Below are 21,080 nucleotides of genomic sequence, written 5' to 3'. Positions count from 1 at the left end.
TGGCTGGACCAGTCCAGTCTGGCCCGTGTGGTGACGGCAGCTGGTTTACCCAAGCTTGGCTCTACCGGAGCCCCGACCCATTCACGGGCCCTGAACCATGACCAAATGGCCTTCACATACACCGCCCATCAGCACAGCTAAAACAACACGCACTCATCCAAAGACAAACAGATGCGACACTCTGCGCCACAACTGCCACCCTCATCCAAAACCCTCTGCACACACACACACACACACAGACATGCAGAGGGTTAGACACACACACACACACACACACACACATACATAACTACTCAAATATAAATGTAAATACACAGTCCTTAAAAGACCTCGCCGTATAGAAGCTTTACAATGTCAACCTTGAACTTTCAGCTGTAAAAGTTTGTCTGCTTTCTATCAAATTACAAACGACAGCAACCTGCTGTGTTCTAACAATTTGGGTTTTATATAGTTTATAAGTTCTCACGAGTCACTCTTTTTTCACATTTTTAATACATGTTAAATGTAAATTTCATTTGAATTTAGGCATGCCATTTCAAACCGTTTCAGATTGATGCAGTGATGTTGGATAACTTTAAACTGAATGGCTGAAAGCAGGTCATTTGACCTCAAAACCCTTTTCCGAATGTGCGACACATTCTCATCCCAACTCACATATTCACATTTTGCCACTTTGTCATGCCTCCTGGCGTCACTTTAGGCTTAGGCAACAAAACCACTCAGTTAGGTTTAGGAAAAAAAACTACATGGTTGAGCTTAAAACTACTACGTTTGTAAAGTGAAAATTAAACTGAACGTTGGGAACACGGATTGTAACGTGACGCACGAGACACGAACAGCAGTCTCATGAGATGTGTTTGTTATCTACCTTCCCTCTCGCCCACCCGCCCTGTGTGAGTTTTTTCGCTCTTTAAACTATGTCACCAGACTCCCAGCGCACTTTCTCTGTGCGTTTAATGTTGCAGCTGATGGGTTTACATTGGAGTTAATGGAAAGCCTGGTGCGTCGCATACCGGCGCTATAGAGTGTGCGGCGGTATCCCACGCTAAGGGTCGTGATAAAGTGTCAGTATTTGACGCCCTGGGTATGAGAACGGGCTGGGATGTGGGGTTAACACTGATGTAAAAAAATTGTAATAAGGGTATGTGACACGGTTTTCTACTATCTGGTTACTATAGAATTATTACTGTTTATTTAAATAACACAAAAGTAGACAATGTCTTTTTCAAGTCTCTTAGTTACTTAAACATGATCACAGAGTGTAGGCTGCTTGTATTACGTTCTATTAAATAATGTATAAAAATGAATCTCATAAACTATATCACATTGCTTACCTTCTGCCAGGTTGACTCTCTAATGTGAAGAAATGCAGCAATATCGTTGATTGTGTTTAGCAACTATATCCATAAGAGGTCTAATATTATTCTATGATTCAGCAGTGATGTGTAAGGAGCTAAAGGCGCAGACCGTAGTGTGTATAAATGGGGCAACTGCGGTTAAACTCATTATTCATTATTACAACAAACGATCCTGTTGGTGAGCTACCAAAGCCTGTCAAATGAGAGGCAGAACATCTTGAAACACAGCATGTCCATTTACCTTTGATTTACTATTACTATATAGTGTGTGTATGTGTTTCACTTTGGCACTGGCAACACAGTGGAGGCAGTGAGAGAGAGAGAGGGGCCCCTCTCTGGTCTGAGTCCAACACTGATAAACTGGCAGACGCACATTGATCCAGCAGCTCCTCAGCCCTGCTGAAACCACTCGCCTCCATAGCGATAAAGAGAAACATCATACATTTATCAACTACAGACCTTTCTTTGCATCCAAGACACTGACATTAACCACTCTCTCTACTGTTTGCAACACTGTATCTCAGCAAAATTTGCCATGTGCTGTGTGTCCTTGTTTGACTGCAGTTTATCGCACGTCATCCACACATTTACTTAACTAACCACACGTATGTGCATAACAGATCTGTATCAAATACTATCTACAAACTTTATAGTTTGTCTCACTTAGTCCACAGATGTGTTTTGAATCCAAGGACAATGAGGGTGCCAGAGAGGGTGCCAATACACTGAAAGCAAGCATATATACAAACATATACAGTACACATTCTATAGAGCTCAGTGAAGCAGCCTGCAGATTCAGCTGTGCTCTTAGCTCACCGTCTCTCTCCAATGACCTCATACCCTGACAATGCCACCATTCATACAGATGTTGCTTACAAAACCTGGAGTCTGACTCCTATTGTGTGCGCTGCTCCTCCTCACAACAAGAGATTTAGCCAGAGGTGCTCCACTACTACGGTGGAAGGAAATGAATGGATCACGTAATAGGGTTAGGGCTGAACGCTAATAGTTTAACTACTTACTTCATACTGAGCTAATTGCTCAATCAATCACCGTGTAGCAGAGTTGAAAGCTGACACATCTGTGGCTGCTTCACAAGTTTTTCTTTCTTGGAAATCTCTGAGCAGAATATGCAATGCAACTTTCTCATTTTTCACTTGTTTAGAGCAACACTTTAACTTCAAGCCTATTAACCCAAATGCCTGCTGCAATTCTGTAACTACACTGAAACATAGTAAGGGTTGTGTAAATGAAATATAAAAAGCTACATTAGCGTGCTAGAAACACTTTGATTATTGGTCCTCCTGTGTCCTATGAAATGTTTCTTTAAGAGACGCTCTGTTTTTTTCCCCCTCCTCAAGTAAAAAGGAGTACATTTAGAGCATGCCAGGAATTATGTCATCCACCCGTCCAGTGCCAGCTCCACGGCCAAGAGGGCTGCAGCGAAGGAACATATAGTATTGTTTACCTCATAAAAAACTCAGCACCTAGCCTGATGCTTAGTGACAAATTTATTGTCCTTAGTAACAATGTAAACAATAGATAATTGGGAGATAATAAATAGCACATTTTCATACAAACTGTTTCAAGGCCCCTCTGTCTGAAATTAGCAGGCAGGCAGGATGTGCGGAAAGCATGGAGCTCATTTAAAAAGGGACACAAAAACAATGTCGAATTCCACCACAGACATGAGCTGAGTCGAGTCCCACAGTCGGCACTCGCAGATGTTATTTAGAACCAGCTTGATGAGGGCCTGTTTGGGTTTCCCTTGTTACAGATGAGAAAGGATAGCGGAAGTCTTTCATCACACAAACAAAGATATCAAACCATCTGAGCGGGAGAGGAAGGTATTCGGGGGGAAAACACAGTGTGCACATGTGTGTTTATATAGTACTGTATGTGCACCTCTCTGCATGCTGTTGTTTTCAAGTACCTGACTGTCTGTATGTGTACGAATGTCTGTGGCTGTCTAAGTATGTGACACCGTGCGAGGAGGATGACACAGAGCTGGAGCAGTCAGTGAGTGTGTGTGCGACTGTTCGCGAGGCCCTGTGGAGAACCGGTTCTGAGCGTTGACGTAATGCTTTTGGCCGGCATGCTGTGGAACTTGGCCTCCTCTCTGCGGCGCTTCCTCTACGCTGCGAGGGTCAACTATCCCACAACCTCCAGCACACACAACACACACCACTCTATTCCCCAGACCACAACAGAGCAGAACACAACCACACCCGGCACCACGAGCACCCATTCCTTCTCAAGAAGAAAGAACCAAAACTAATAAAAACCCTCCCAGACAACCAGCTAAAAGCAAAGAAGGGGGGGCAAACATACAAGTCAGTTACGGCACCACCGGGCTTCGCTGTACCACTTAAACGATGGCACTTAAGGAGAAAATCAGAGATAGAAAGAGAACAAAGATGGGCACTGATGCAGATACAGTCTTTGGCCCAGAGAGCACAAACAGAGAGCTTAGAGCGAGATATGAGTCCCCAAGGGGCCACAGCAGTCCTTCGGCTCATTAACTATTTACACCAGAGACAGGCCTCCCTGCTGCTCTGGCCCACCACAAAATCAATTAGCCTTCATTAGCCCGGGCTCTGGGCATGCTCTCTCTGACAGGGGAGGGTTAATCCTGCAACCGAGGCCTCCAGTTTCCACAAAATATCAAGCGAGCCCTAACATATGAGCATACATGCATGCACGCATGCAGAGGAAACTAGGCCGAGCAGAAGTCCTTTCATGTCACTCACAAAGAGATCTTCCCATTTCTCACCCTCACTCGAAGTTTGGTGTCGATACTGTCTCTCGCCTTTCAACTCCCCCTGCTCACTCTGCCTGTCTATCTATTTCCTTCGTGTCTATCAAAGTCCCACTCAATCCCCTTCTGCCGCTCTCCCAACATAAACGCCGAGCAGAAAGAGTGCATCCAGGTCCGTGCCTCGGGGGTGTGGGGTTACAGTGCGGAGATTTCCCATTGGCGGAAAGTCAACATGGTCAGGGTAATGCGATTAGAGCCGGATTGAGAACGTCGCAGGGGACACATGGGCCTGATCATGGCCCAGTTATCTGATAGCGAGGCCGTATTTATCGACCTGGCCCGGGCGCGGATATTACAGACATTAGAGACCCCCGTCTATGCTTATGAAACCCACGCTGGAGATCGCACCCTGATAACACAATTAGTCTCTCACTTTTCTGTCCACAATCGTGGAATTCCATCAGTTGCGTTCAGACATCAGGGAGCGCAATCTCAATTGATCCACATTTGGTTGCTGTGCCTCGTGGTATGAACAGCCAACTAGCCAGAAAGTTGCATGGTCGAGCTCAGGGGCCTGTAGCCATTTAGTGACTGCATATGTTTATGGGAGGCCTAACAGAGCATTTACAATTCAATTACATAGATAGGAGGAAGAAAAAAAAGGTAAGATGTGTCTGGATGAAGGCCAGGGGAGAGATAAGCCTAATACACTAATATTGTGTTACCCCAGCGTGTTACCATAGGAACAGTTGAAGAGATTCAAAAGACTACAAAGACGATCAATCTTGAGAGAGCAGGAGGAAGAGGGAGAATTAAATGCCCTGGGAATGCTCCCGCTCTCCTCTATCAGAGCAATAACTCTTCTAATGACCTCTGCTACCTCTCTCTCTCTCTCTCTCTCTCTCTCTCTCTCTCTCTCTCTTTCTCTCTCTCTACAAGATGTTTCTGTCCAGCAAACTCAGCTATCAGTGAACCTTTCCAAACACAAAGAGCAGCCAATGCTTTTCATTATGGCTTGTGATTCTTTTTTTAAAATCCAAGTCATGACACTTGCTCTTATTTCTATGGCGCCTTTTCCTTTTTCAGAGTTATTTATTTTGAAAACAAAGGATGGCTGGTGGTCATGTTGCTACAGGATTAATCAAGTCATATCACCTACAGTGTGACTGTTGGCCCGTTTGACATTAATCAGACGTATACTGTACACTGTCAGTCACTGGCATCAGTGTGAGCGTTGCTAACATGCGAACTGAGTGGAAGGTTTCTTTCGTCAGTCAGTCCTCTGACTCTCTCCTCCCTCGGCTACGTCTCGTTCCCACTGCTCTAACTGCCTGCTTTGTGAAGGATGAGGTCATTTGATTTTTTCCCCCGCTGTGTTAAACTAGTGCTAACAAGTTGCAGGACCTACAGAACATGTTCTGTACATTAAGATATACATCAGGCAGTCGGTGGGCAGCCCAGCCTCAACCACATAAAGGGCCCTTTATTCCAGCCCGAGTCTCCAGTGCTGCACTGGCAGGTTCAGACACAGCTTTGATTACACACCAAATGATGAAATCCACACAGACCTAAGAGCGCAGTGTTGCTGGCACAGCGCAGTGGAAAAGAAAGTTGCAACACTTTTGAGCTCGAGTGTGTGCACTTGCTGTGTACGTGTGTGCATAAAATGTGTACGTAGCCATGTGAATACATGCGTATACTCACCAGTTTTGCTTCTGAGTGCATGGAGGGAATGTGAGTGGAAGCGCAGGAGCTGCTGTGGGGGGGTCCTTGCATACCCATCATATTAGAGCCCATGGACATTTGTCTCTCCATCTGAGGATTACAACGCCATAATAATAGTCATACTCTTATTCCCATGAAACAACACTTTTTCACCAGATTAATCAATAATAAAACTCTTTATTTAGCTATGATCTATGCTATTTTTATGATGCTATCACTGCTTTCATTTAAAGCGACACTCATTCTCCAGCAGTGGTGGAGGAAGTCTTCAGATCCTTTACTTAAGCAAAAGTAAAAATACAATACTGTAAAAATACTCTGTTACAAGTAAAAGTGCTACATTGAACATGCTACTTAAGTAAAAGTATGTAACTATAATCAGGAAAATGTATCAAAAGTGTCAAAAGTAAAAGTACTCAATGCAGAAAAAAGTCCTCTGTGACTGTTTTACTATTCTATATTATATCACTCTTATTCTCATATCATTAGATTATTATTTCTGACGCATTCACGTAAAAGCAGGATTTTACTGTTTACTGTAGTCGGTTGAGGTGGAGCTCATTTGTATTGGACTACAGTTAATGGTTATTTTCATTATGGATTAATCTGCTGATTATTTTCTCCATTAATTGATTGATCGGTTTGTAAAAATCCGGCAAATAGTGTTTAATTTCATCACAATTACCCAGAAACCATCATATATCGTTTTGCATGCAAAAAAATCTGTAAATTTGTAAAGTAACTAAAGCTGCCAGATGAATATAGTGAGGTAAAAAGTACAATATTTCCCTCTGAGATGTAGAGGAGTAGAAGTACTATATAGTGGCATGAAAAGAAAAGACTTAAGTAAAGTACAAGTACCTCAAATTTGTACTTAAGTACAGTACTTGAGTAAATATACTCAGTTACATTCCACCACTGTCCTCCAGCACATAAGGGGACGAGATGAGAGAGCACGAGAGCCTGATTTCACATGACAGGCTGCCCCGTGCACAGCTCTGTGTGATGATAACTGGAGCTGACCCAAAACAGGAAGCCAGCACGGAGGGACTTAACACAGGAAGCCGGTGCAACAGGGCTACGTGTGTTTCTGATAATAGTGTGGCAAGAGTCAGTCAGACCAACACATCAAAACCCCTCTTGGTGCAAGACGTGTTAATAAGTTGAACAAGATGCAAGTAGGTGTAAGTTGTTTGAATGCATTAGAATCTGTCTTTGTGTGTGTGTGTGTGTGTGTGTGTGGTTACTGCCTGACCCTGGCCAGCGTGGTCATGTGTCACAGCTGAGACCTGAATGTGAGGAAATCAGCTGGTTAAGCTGACGGGGATGAAAGGTCACCAACGCTGGGTGATGATGTGAGCAGTATACGCAGGAAAGAAGAAACCTTTGTGTGAGCCTCTGCGTGCACACGTGTATGTGTGTGAGCTGCTGTGGCCTCCCAGCTGCTGAACTCTGGGTGGTGTGGTAGTCTCCATTGGGAACGACCCCCTCTCCACCCCCCCTTTGCCTGACCCCCGCTCCCCCCTTCGTCCACAGAGACTCAGGCCTAGAACCTGACACACAGCCTTAATTGCACTAAGTGTGTTTTGTGTAAAAATATCACCCAAACCTGCACCCCTTTCCTGAACCGTCAATCTTCCCCAAAATCGCTTAGCTCTTAATTTAATAAACATGGGAGGGCTTTTTTCCCCCCATACCATAAACACTGGCTGTCTTGTGTTACAATGAGAACATATGTTGTATCATTAGAATCCTGATACGAGGAGCTTTCTCTGGGTTGTTATCATTCCCCGTCTTTTTTTTGCTTAATTACAATAAAGTCTAAACCCAGAGGTGGACTCCTTCATTTCTACAGGCGATGACTTCCTTATAAACTGTGCTAAACCATTTTAATGGTGATAGAAAACATCCATGTGCAGGCCTGCATTTACACTGTTGTCACATTATGAGTGAGTGACTTTGCTTCTGTGTGAGTGAATGTGTCTCTGTGCGCCGTTGTTGTTGTTGTACTCACAGGCATCAGCACGGCGGAGGAGCCAGGCATGGTCGGGTCTGGCAGCGTTCCAGGCATGGAGGCTGGCAGAGGCTGTCGCTGTCTGTTTCGTAGGTGCAGCAGTGAGGACAGAGAGCCGGGGACAGGCCTGAGTAGACACACAGATGGACAATCAGAGAACTTCAAGTTGCACACTGTTATAGATGACTGATATCAATAATCTTGGCTTTATCATATAACAACATCGAACCCATTTACCACCACCACTATGATGCTAGTTGTAACTTCTCCTGTGAAGTATCCATAACTGGTGTATAAAAATATAATGACTGCTTAAAGGTCTTATTGATAATTTTTTTATGTAGATGAATATTTAAAAAAAAAAAAGTTCATCCATAGAGCTTTTAGAAAGGTGAAAAGTATGGCTTTTCCTAAAAACAAATATTATGATCGTAGATTTATCATTTTTTAAATTTTGACGGGTCCAAAATGAACGTTTTGTTTATCTCTGTGGAAGATATCTGACGTTTGTTTCCCACTTCTATGAGCCAATACTATAAAAACATTGGTATCACGTGGTGTCTCTGTGTCGTCAGCGATCAAATTGCCAGTTAGCAAGAAAAAAACGGATGAATGGCTGAGTTGGACACTTTTGTCTCCATCAGGCTGCAGAATACGTGAATATTTACTGTGGCAACTGACGTTAGCACATATTAGCTGTCTAAGCTTGATCGTCTGAACAATAATAACCCATAAAATTACGATTTGTCATATTCAAACAAAACCAGCCATATTCTCAGATTATCATAGATTATGTAACATTAACCTTGAAACACCACCACACATTGTAACCTAAATCTATAGATAATGAATAGCTATATGTTGCAAAATGACTCCATAACTCTACCACGAAAGATTCATCACTTGACACGACTGTCTGTCTGAGTCTCACTCCACTCCACCATAAAATAAGCAGGTCGTGCAACGAACTGGCAACCACTTGTTGTGAAGTGCATGCAACGGAACGGAGGAAGGAGAATGCAACATCTAGTGGCTGAACCTTTAATAGCGCCGTATAACATAGCTGTAATTATATCTAACAATATGTGGTACACACGTCAAAAACCCTTCGTAATTCAAGGTCAACTTTCTTGATTTCTTCCAGAGCTTTCAGCCACATCCGTTGGCCTTCATCAGATAGAGTTGTCATGAGAGTGAAGAAGTAAATAAATAAATAAATAATTTATAAATAGGAAATATAATAAGTAATTTGTCAATAAATATAAACAATAAACATACTTATTTAATACTACATATTTCTAAGAAGATATTTTATAAGATTAATAGTGTTATATTAATTCAATCAATGATTATCTGTCTTCACAGGAGGAGTTAAAATTGTTGAAAAATACATTAATAAATACCCCTTATATCGACCCACAACTACAGTATAAAGTGTTAAAAACCATTAACTCTGTGTTGTTATTTTCACATTATGTTTTAAAACCAAGTTTAACAGAAGTTTACAAAATGCTTTCACCTGAAAAGAACCCTATTGCAATTCCACAACATGAGATCACTAAACTGCTCTTGCATCTTAAAAATAATACCCCACATTTATTCATTCCACATCTGCGCTATTTCAGAGTAAATGTTTTCCCCGACTTCTTTTGCTTTTAGTTTCCACTTGTTTCTGCAGCTTCAAAGTCAGAACGGAAAAAAAGAGTGTGTGGCTTCATGTATTCATGGTGCAGTTGAAAGCTGAGGCATCTTGGGAGTTTTTGGATGCACTTTAAACAAGCACACTTCATGTAATACAATAGATGAATAACGATGACGGCGATGATGAATGAATAACATTTGTCATGACGACCACGAGACGTGCATGACGAGAATCACTTTCAGAGACTGCTACGGCGGTGGGAGCCCTGTGGGGGGAAAAAAATCCCCCCTTGGTGACCACAAAAGCGTGTGCGGACCAACGGGCCTATCCACACTCACGGCCACATCAATAAATCACATGTACGTACGAGGCCCGGGCCAAGCTTAAACTATTGACAGCAGTCTTGTCACAGTCACTGGCTCAGGGGCTGCAGCCATCCAAACACCCAGACTGCTCCATCTGCATGGCGCGATGACATCATTCAACTGCCACCAAATCCCTGCTGTAAGAACACCGACTCCCAGCTGCAGAGCGCTGCTACACCCTCATGCATACAGTAACTGTATTCAGTCCACAGCTTAAAAAAACACTACTTGATTCTTAAATAACCTGTAGAGGAGAATCAATAAGCCTCCAGTTATCGGTAGCATCAGGATCAATATCAGTCAATAAAGCTCCATTTCCTTGAACATTTAGGAACAAGAAGCATTTAGGTCAGCTGTGTTCAACGGGTTAATATAATCAATTGACCACATCATAGTCTGGATTACCGTAATAGTGAGTAGTGAGGGAGTGATGGCCAAATGGAGGGAAAGGGGGGCACCAGAGCAAACGCTCGCCCACCTGAATAAATACCTGTATTTTTCCAGACCTAAATATGTGCATTTATGTTCCAGACATGTTAGATTGCTCCATACACACACAGGATCATTACCATCCCGACTGCGTGTCATTCCTGTCTAACATCCCAATTTATCACAATCACACTCATTTAACTGCACGTATGACATCTGAGCAACACTGCGAATCCAAACAGTTCCACATGGGAAAAGTCATGAAAGTACAATGAGGTATATGCAGTGTAGCTGCAGCGCACTACATCAACACAGTTTTGCCTCTGCGTTTAGAGGATGAAGTAGAATAGTCACGAGGCTGTGGCAGTGAAACGCTGTTGACTTTTTGTACATAAAAACTGTTTTGCTGGATTTGTTTTTAGTATGATGACTCCCTAGTGAGTGATTTTCTGAGGCAATTTTGTTTGCCCCAAACCAAAAAGGGAAAAATGTGAGCGAACATTTCTTTAAAACTATGCTGTAAAATCTTGAAATAGGCTCATTTACAGTGTTTTCTTTCAAAAGTGGTTTATTAAACATATCTAATTTCTTTTTTCATATTACGGGATATCCAAACATTAAAAACATTACAATGTTGTCTTTTGCAAATCTATATAAAGTATATTATACTGTATAATATGCATATATTCATAGATGTATATGTCCAAGACCAACCTATCTTTACCTACCTTGATGGTGGAATAAACAGTACATTAATGATGCTGATTTAATTCATACTTAGAGTAATGTTACATGGTTTTGCGTAGACTGATTGCTGCAGCAACCTTTATGGAAAATCTAATATTTTCAACCATGAAGCTGAGGAGTAAAAAATGAGAAAACATTTTAAACCTGGGTACTGGAAGTAAGGGTGTAAGAAAATATAAAAAAAATATTGAGTATCGCGATATCATGTTTTGCTATACTGTATCGCTCAAAAACACTATAGATTTTTAATTTATAATTTACATCCAAAGATTAACTCAGTCAATACTTTATTTCATTTACAAAGATATGCACCATCTCAGTGTATGTGCCCTCTCAAAGTAGTGCTGTGATGTTAGATGTTACAGGGACTGTGATAAATGCAGAAACCACTGTTCAGTGCCAGAAAAAAACTCCTCAAAGTCAGCAATAAGAGATGAATTAAATGCTTTAAGGTGCTGATATTCTCATTAAGAAAAAGACTGCAGCTGTCCATCTTCATTCAAGATGAGACAATGAAATGTACTAATACAGAGCTACTTGTGACAGTCAATAACTAGCAGAGGTCAGGACAGGGAAAAACCGGCAGGTCGCTGGTTGTTGCAGGTCAGGCCCCCGCTTTCTAGAGAAGAAAGGCTCCTTTGAAGCTCGTACAGGTTATGCTGCTGCGCCTTTCACCTGCAACAGAGCAGGGGGAGGACCAACACCGCGTCCGTCACCACCACACACACCAAAACACAACCTGCTGCTTGTCCAGCGGGCGGAAAAACAACACTAACATCTGACAGCACTTCCTCTGGGGATTAACTCAGCTTTGTGCTGACTCTGCTGATAAATAAAGACCGGCTGGAGGCAAAAAGACACTATTAATGAATATAAGAATTGTGTTACTTGTTAGAAAGAACATATCGATTTTAACACTTACTGATGTGTATGATAATTTTTATCAACAGAGTTAACTTTAGTCGATTAATTGATTAGTCAAGTTGTTCTCAAGAAAAATCCCCCAATTGTCTGGTTCCGGCCTCACAAATGTAATGATTTCCTGCTTTAGTTTGTCTTATGTGATGATGAATTGCATCTTTTGGGGTTTTGAATTGTTAGTCCGACAAAACGAGCAATTTGAAGAAGTCATATTGGTTTACTTGTGGAGGGCATTTTCACTATTGTGACACATTTTATAGCACAAATGTTTTTATTTTTTTCTATTTCCCTGAAAAAGACCCTGTGAGGTTGAAACCAGTCAGCGTTTTTCAACCAATATTTCTGCTTTCAATTTAAAATAAAAAATCTTTATATTTGAAGATAAAATTATATTAAAAGTTTTAATACAACTTACTCTTTGCTCAACTTTATGGTGCTTGAAGAACATTTTCTTTTCTGTGTTAAAATCTGTGTTTGGCCTCCACATTCTTCAATTAATTGATTTATTGACAAAGTATTCGGCAGATTAATTAAGGAATAATCGAAACAAATGTTAGTTGCAGCCCTAAGTATCAACATACTTTATTGAGCTTGTGATGCAGGGTTTCCATATAGATGATAAAAGCATTGTAATTGAGGCGTTTCTTCTTTTTTCTGTGTTTACATCTGTTTGCCTATAGGAATACATTACGCACCACACTGTACGGTGGATTAGTGGATTCATGTTCAGAGTGTTTGTGTGTGTGAATACGTGCATGTTCCAGTGTGTGTGTGTGCATGTGAGTGAATAATGACAGGCTGTGGCTCCACTGAGGGGATTGATAATAGCCCGGGCTGTGGGCCCCAGGGGAGAGCAGGTAGACACTCTGCAGTCCTGACCCTGCACTCTCACATTACTGAGTGCCTTGCTCTCAGCCCAGCTCTCCTCCACAATCCCCGCCCAAGAACCACCACAGCACCACCCCTCCACCCCACCGCCCACCTTCGCTCCACCATGACATCACTGCTTCTTCTCTCCCCGAGTCCCTCTTTTGCTTTGTATCTCTTGCTCCGCAGTCTATTTCTCTAAGTTATCCTGCTATTTTCTCTCCTAGTTTCCCCCTCCTCCCATTGTCCTGTTAATCCTCTATAACTCTCTTCTGGACCCCTCAGGGTGCCCACACCTCAACTCAAGCCCGTGTGGATTTGCTTGCTCTAACCTACAAATCCTGCAGTCTGCACACACGCTAAGCTTTACTGTCCCCACAGTCCCGACTCCAACTCGAGCACTGGAGACTTAAACACAAGGGGCTTGGCTGCCATCCAAGAAGAGCAAGAGAGGGAGCGAGAGGGAGAGAGAGGTGCAGTCAGTCCACTGACTCATATCCTTCCCTTTCTGACTCTGCTCCAGCAATGATGTAATGCTCTTGGCTTTTCTCCCTCCCCCCACCCTGTGCCTGCCCACCCCCAGATTTTCGTCCCTCCCTCCTCTCCTCCTCTCGCCTTTCCCTCTCTTTTCCTCCTCGACTCGTCCAACATCTCTGCGCTCACTCCTCGCCGGGTGAAGTCACTGCGAGCTCTGGGTAGACACAGCAGCTAAAAACTTTCGAACGTAACCAAAACAGCCCAGGGCCAAGTTCCAGACGTTCGGGAGACGGTGGTGCAGTCGCCATGGGAACGGAGGTAAACAGAGAGAGAAACAAGGGCCTCAAACAGCTTGCAGCTGCCTGGCTCTCTGAGTAAACACTACACAGGACCTGCCCCTGATTTACTGCCTTTAATCACTGGTGGGAGGAGAGTGCCATGGGGTTTGGACTGAGGAAATAATACGAATCTGATCAAATAAATCAGCCCTAATGGGTTACGACACAGGCTGACTTTTATTAGTGGGCCAAAGGAGGGATGGATGCTGGGAGGGTGCTGCACTGGGATGGATCTGGGTTGGGGTGTCCTCACATTAGGGAGCATCGAGCTGAGTTAAACCGTGCCAAAGCACAGTTGAGAAATGGCGTTGGATGATACTCTGGAGCGAATTACCATGAGCGTTGTGGAATTTATTCACCAAATATGATATTGTTTTGATCCATTGGATGTCATTAGCTGAGCGAAGATGGGTAGTCTTTCACTTTCAACAAAAGCAAAAAGCATGTCAGTAAATTCCTTACAAGCTAACCTGGCACGCAGCACCTGACTGGTGTTGTAACATTTGGCTTGCACCGCCCCTTTCACTTTTAATGATACTTCATCCTTCTTCGTCTTCATCTACTAAAACCTGACTGTTAATTAGCCTGTTCGTCTCCCTCCTCCATAAACAACTTCCTCTCATCCAGCCACCTGATGCCTGTCTTCTCCCGTCTCATCCCTCTGTTTCTCATTCAGTTTTCCATCTTCATTTTCCTTTCATAATCTCAGCGCATTTTTCCCACACCTTCATTCCTCTGATCCCACTTTGTCCATACTTCCATCCAAACATGATCTATCTTTTCCTTTCCTTGTGTAGACACGTCTTTTATCCTCTCCTCCGCCCGCCACCGTCCCGGTAGAAAACCCATGTCCTCACATCTGATGCCTCTCTCCTCCACCCTCCTGATCCTTCATTTCCTCTCCTCCATCTACCTCCTATCCCCCCTCTTCCTCTCCTCCATCCACCTCTGATCCCTCTCTTCCTCTCCTCTGTCCACCTCTGATCCCCCTTTTCCACACTTCCCCGCGTTGTGATCCCTGCGCTCCCCAGAGCTGTGAGGCATGTCCCTGTGTGTGAGTTGCTTGTGCAGGAGCCTGCATGTGTGGTGGCCCCGGGGCAGGGATGACACAGCCCCGCTGGAATGAGAGGGAACAGAGTCTGGGCGTTCCTCTACAAACGCACTATTAAACCCACTGCAGTACACAATGAGCTCATCTTAATTCAGGTCAGATGTACATCCTGCATTCTCTTTCTTTCTTTTTCTCTCCTTCCTTCCTTTTGTAATTGATTACACTGTATACCTTTGTTTTTCTGCACCTTTGTTTATGTGTTCTTCTCTCATCTCTGCCTGCTACTACTCTATGTGCATTAGCCCTACAGTTTATATACACAGCTGAGACAATTGCCCATATTTGCCTGCGGAGAAGGGCATTTGTCAAGTCAGAGCATGAGGGCACCTTAGGCATTTTGTAGAGGTCCCGCGCTCCTGCACTCAGGGCGGACCTCTCTCCTTATCACCACTCTCTGAATGCAATCTAATCATAAACAATAATAAAGGAAGTTTTGTTTAAATTTCGAAGTTCATGAGGTCAAAGTTTGTCCACGGAAAGCCCATAACTCTCCGTAGAGGTGTGGAGACTTTCTCTGTTTTGGCGCTGGCACAATGGGTGTTGAAATCAGCACGCTTGTTTTATCACACGCATGGGAAAAAGTGTTATGCAATCTATCTTAAAAAAAGGGGATATGCAATACATCCTGGAATCAAAGGTATCACAACTATGAGCACCATTACGCTACGTATTGTACGGCAATAGCAGAAGTACTATATGTAAACAACTGAGAAAACTATATCACTATAGTTGCACAAGGCACCCTTTAGCGCCGGTATGAGACGCACCGGGCTTTCCATTAACTCCAATGTAAACCCATCAGCGGCAATAGTGAACGCACAAAGAAAGTACGCCGGGAGTGTGGTGACGTAGTTTAAAGAGCAAAAAGATTCTAACCCTAACCCTAACTAAGTGATTTTCTTGCCTAAACCCAACGTCCTGTGAAACCAGAAGTCTGATTTGAAAAGACATTATGCATAATGAGCTTATTTTGACACTCTGTCCCTGACACGTCCAAAACTGATGCTAGAGGGCCACGTAGAGCGTCATAGTTTGAGGCTTAGGGCCACCGACATTCGGTCGGTAATTGACGAGTTGAGAGAGAGAATATGTTATACATGAGGATTAAAAATATACTGTATGTGACAGACCATGCACAGATTTCATTTGCACATGTATTGCATTTTTTTTGTTTTCAAGATGTGATCATTAGCTTTTTAGAAAGTGGAAGCCATTATCTAGAAATCATATCTGGCTGGATTGATATGATGATCATAATTAAGCAAAAAAAGGAATGCAAATGTGATTTGTCAAAAACATTCTTTGAAACAGAGAGAAGTGGTCCTTAATAATCAATCAGCATATCACCAAATCTTCTTGAGAAAACACAGGAAGTCCAAATGTGTCACCCCGCACTTGAGCTTTGCATGAAACCCCGCTGTTTGTAAGGCATGCAGACCAACATCTATTTGAGCTACTTCTCTTAAAAGCATAAACAAGGAAGACAAGTAGCTGGTAGCTCTGAGGTGTGAAAATATTGTGCATTTAAAGCAGCATGGGAAACAAAACCACAAATTGACTTCCTTCAAGCTTTGCACGGTGATGTGACAGTCAAACTTATAGTTTCACACAGTCTGCCTTGGGTGGGACATCATCGACAAGTTCAGAGATAAAATCTCCATGTAGAAAACTGACAGAAAAATAACTCTGCAATTGATTATGGTCCGTGACTTTGAAGTAAAAGAAATTGTTCATGTCACACTTGCACAAGAATAAAATGGTTCAGACTTCTCTTCTGAAATTTTGAAATGGCTGTGATGATGATGACAAATCAAAACCGACTGCTTCAACAGGTTTTGAAGATAGCATCTTTTAGGTTCACACAGTTCTCAACACTCTTAAGAATTATTCATCTAATCAATTTAATAAAAGCACCTGTTTTTATACACAGCCAAAACTGAGATAATTAAATACCACATCATCATACATTGATCAGATATTTTACCACATCTGTACGGTAATCGCTCCTCACTTAACCCAGCTGCATTCAGGTTGATTGTATGTAATGGAAACAGTTGGACTGAGTTCCTCTGCGAGAGCCAAAGTAGAGGAATGTCATTTTAGTGCCTCGTGCCCACACCCATACCCGCACATGTCCTCTTACGAGCGAAAAGGTTTGAGGTTTCCACACAATGTTGTATCTCCCATGGTTGACTAGTAATGTCCAACGCGTTTAACTCTGACATAACTCAGCGCCAGATGTTTATAATTGAAAAGCATTCAAATCTGTTGGACGCCGCTTCGCTTTGTGTGATAATGATAGCCGTGACATTAAGATCTGCTGGCTGTTTCTTATGCCTGGTTTTAACACTGGTTTGTGTCAGAGCAGCTCCCCAAAGACCTTGTTTAGGGACTCGGAGAGAGAAAAAAGAGAGAGAGAGAAAAGCGAGGTCTTCGGGTTTCACAGCTGCAGGCCCAGCTCAACCCTAAAGTAAATGGACTTGAGGAAAGCCAATCCTAATTGATTCCAAGCCTCAAAGCTCTTTAGTAAACATTGTGGAGCAATGAAAATGACTTGTTATCCTAATTCATTGGATGCTCACGCTGCGCGTTCAGCAGAGCCGAGAAGGGAGGAAGCAGATGGAGGCGAGATTAAACTGAATTATTCTCATTCAGAGATATATTCATCACCAAAGAGCTTCAGAAAGTGTGTCCAGATTAGAAGCAATGATGACATACACAAACAAGGCAGATTAATTGACCAGGACCACTTTTCCCTAATTATCTCTCTCAGATTATTATGATTAAAACTAAGCATAAACATTTGCACAGTAAATAATGTATACACTGTGGATTAACCACTAGGTTTGATTGCTTTTTCTTCACGAAGACATGAGAAATCAAAACATATTGGAGACTACAGCTGAAGTGGATTAATATGACAACAGGGGCGTCATAGGGAACCCCTGATCTGACCTTCCTTCTTCTCCCTAACTATCAATGTGGACGGAGCACAGCTAGCCTGTGAAGTGTCCGGCTTGTTCTGTGTGTGGGAAGTTCCTGTGGAGAGACCCCGTGCATGGAGCTGTTGGTTGGCCCTAATGGCTTCCTGTGGAAGCACTGCTTCTCAGTGGAGGGGTTTCCTCAACCCATTTTCCTGCTGATGGGAACATTTCCACATTGCCCTCATGTGAATCTGCTCATCCTATTCATGTGTTAGGATTCCTACTAAACAAGTGACGCCTCTGCTTGGGGAATGCCTCAAATAATGTGCAACAGATAACCGTAACTGAGACTTAACGCACCATTCTGTGGCTGAAACCCACCCACCACATGGCATGAGTTTTTAATGACAGGTAAACTCAGGTGAAGCCAGCCCAGCGAAGTCTCTGTTACTGGCAGTGATTGCTGCTCCTCCAAGGGGGTGAAATTCCATCTCCGTCCTCCACAAAGAGTCGGTGTGACGTGGTGTCAGTCAGGCTTAGAGATGGGCCTCCCATCCAATATTCACTAGCTCCTCAAGCTGTAAATCTACACAGCAACAACATCGACGCAGCACAGGCCGAACACTGAGAGCCATCTCAATGTCTAACTAGTCTGGTTTACAGTAACAAAGCCCTGGCACAAGTTTGAAGGTGGTTGGGGTTAAAGGATAAGGAGTGAATGAGGTCAGCGGAGTGTCTCCATAAGGGAAAAAAGTGCATAAATGTTTGTGTGTGGTAATGATTATGTTCTTGATATATATAGACAAAAAGTCACGAGAGGGAAAACATTACCCTCAAAGACCCATGACGGTTATAAAATCCCACAGCCTCACACAGTATGCAGATGTGGATCATCAGGGTCTGATTATGACGGTGATTAAAAATGCTTTAAACTCCCATGAAATACGCCTTGACTGCTAAACACTGCAGGTAAATAACGAAGCAGCACAACAACACAGATTGCAATTGCCTTTTATTTTCTGGTTATTATACACCTGTAGCATGGCAGCGCTAAGGTATCAGAGAAACAGAGATCTGAGGTCTTGGCTGACATTCCCATACAGTGAAAGGAACTATTTTAGAGCATGAAATGCTAAACCGCTGTAAAAGCCGTCACAGCTACGGCTTCAACAATGACCTCATCTTGTCCCTCTGGGACCCTCTTTGGCATGCTCTGCTGTGGGACAATACTGAATGAACAGCAAAACATGAATCGCCAGCACCACACACACACACACACACACACACACACACACTGCTCGAAATGTAACAAAACACTGACATTACCTCAGAGACTACGGAGGGATGACAATCGGCACGGACACAAAAGGACCAGGCCGACCCTGAGGCTGTCGCTATAACAGGGGCACACTTGAGGTGAGAGGATACACTCTCACTCTCAGCACTCCTCAGATAATTTTCAGCCTGTCAGCAGTTCTTAACTTGCATCTCTACTACTCCGTCACAAAGATGAAACAAATAATCTATTCTTCCCTCTCTTTCTCTTCCACGTCTAATACAATTCATTAATTTTTTTGTAACTGTCTGGTGTTCTGCTGGTTTTCTACTCACCCTATCTGTCTGTTGGTGGATGGAGCCTGAGTGATGACGGAGCTGGACTGAGGAGAGGGCAGGGCCTGCTGGATCACTATGCTGGTATCATGGTTGCCCATCCGTGAGTGGGACTGCTGGTGCTGCTGGCCTTGGCCTGACTGGCCGTGCAGTGAGATGCTCTGCAGCAAGGACAGGGGAGAGAAAAGCAAGCAGTATATCTGAGGTTAGGAATCTGTCAAGAATGTCACATTCTTCCCAGCAAGTTGTATTTTCAGCACAGCTCAAGCATAGCAACTGTTTGAATGGGTAATGAGGATCTATGTAAACTATCATCCACAGGCTTTTTTCTGAGTTGAGGAAACACTGAGAGTCTAATGAACAACAGGTTTCCTTATAATTCTTTGCCCAGCAGGACAGTTTGTTTGTTTTACATGTAACTGTAATTGTTTACATGTAACCGCATAAGCATTTCAAAATAATCCTGTACCGTAAGTAACAATATATCTTCGAGCTCAACGCACATATCTTGGCATAAAACAAACACCAAATTGAAGTCATTTGCATTGAGTCAAATGTGAAACAGCGGGTGGCAATGATCAAATATAAAAAGGAGAATACAGAATGTTAAAAATAGTTCACCTGACAACAAGTAATGACCTTAAAATATGGATGGAGGAAAGGGAAAGGAAAGTTTATCGGTAATTGAATATGTTAATTTTTCAATTCGAGCTTCCACTCTGCTTATTGGTCTCTACACTCCCAGAAAGCCTTGCTCTGACTCGCTGCCGCCTGCTGACTTCGCAGAGCCTCCCATCATAAACCACACAGGCCTGGGAGGCTAGACAAGGCTGACCTGAGCACAGACGAGCTCCAGAGCCAAACCACCCAGACGACAGCTTAGCTACGGCGTGCACTGCACATCTTTTCCAGACGTTAGATAAGCAGTCTGTCTTGTGGTGATTTGACTAGTACCCATGTTTCAGGTGAAGGTGCCTGCAGGGCAGATCTATAATGCATAAATGACCACGGCTTATGTGAGAATGTCTGGCCAGGTCTTTTTATTGCTGTCACAAAAGTTGTCTCAGGGGTCTGTGTGCACGTCTGGGAGGAAATAGGACTCCTTCCTTGAGAGATAGCTGGAGAGTTGTTTGAAGTTACAGGTGGAGAACCTGATCTCTCTTCTCCTCATCTGTGGTGGGTGACAAATCTCCACCTGCTATAGGCCTGTCTGTCACTGTCAACAAGGCCGATGGGAATCGGGGAGTGAGGCGTCAACAAGGGCTGGATGTGCAACACATGACTACACTTTTTTACAAAAAGGAGAGAATATGGCAGGAATATCAGACGTGTATATATTCTGTATGTGTGGTTAGCAGAGTGCGGTCACATGAGGTCTAGGTATTTTGAATCTATGTGTGCTTCAGCTAGTGTGTGGTGACATGACTGATGATAGCACCAGATAACAGTTCATAACCACCTGACCTAGGCCCCTTTGGGTGGCTGTGGCTTTGGGTTCACCTCAGGTTTTTATTTCCAGCCTGAGGCTTTGTTCTCCACTCTGCAGTACCTGTTTAGTGTCCTCTTCTTCCTGGGCCTTGCAAAACTCCTGCTCAATGGAGCAGTCCAGTTCGCTGAACAATCCCACCTCCTCACAGTTCTTCAGGAAACGTGTCGGTGTGGGCGTCTGGTCTGGAAATCAAGGGAAGTTTTTTTAGCTTTGACATCAACTACTGTTAATAAGTGTGTATTTGTATCAGGCTGCATGTACACCACGATCATGGACAGAAAAACACTGCAGCACCAGCAAAATT

At 43.2% G+C, this 21,080-nt stretch overlaps 1 protein-coding gene across 5 annotated transcripts in view; it reads right to left on the bottom strand.

The window, feature by feature from the left end:
* creb5b (cAMP responsive element binding protein 5b) overlaps positions 1–21,080 on the bottom strand; it is a 48,182-nt gene that overhangs the window by 10,384 nt on the left and 16,718 nt on the right. For all 5 annotated transcript variants that reach the window (XM_037785088.1, XM_037785086.1, XM_037785087.1 and 2 more), the window contains 4 exons: positions 20,837–20,958; positions 19,288–19,448; positions 7,856–7,982; positions 5,821–5,931 (listed from right to left, as the gene is read on the bottom strand). In XM_037785088.1, the coding sequence (XP_037641016.1) occupies positions 5,821–5,931; positions 7,856–7,982; positions 19,288–19,448; positions 20,837–20,958 (521 nt within the window). The remainder of the gene's footprint in view (positions 1–5,820; positions 5,932–7,855; positions 7,983–19,287; positions 19,449–20,836; positions 20,959–21,080) is intronic.

Source organism: Sebastes umbrosus, chromosome 11 (genome assembly GCF_015220745.1).
Source record: "Sebastes umbrosus isolate fSebUmb1 chromosome 11, fSebUmb1.pri, whole genome shotgun sequence".
Lineage (NCBI taxonomy): Eukaryota > Metazoa > Chordata > Actinopteri > Perciformes > Sebastidae > Sebastes > Sebastes umbrosus.
Note: the sequence above shows the minus strand (reverse complement) of the source record. Positions and strands in the feature narration are given on the sequence as shown.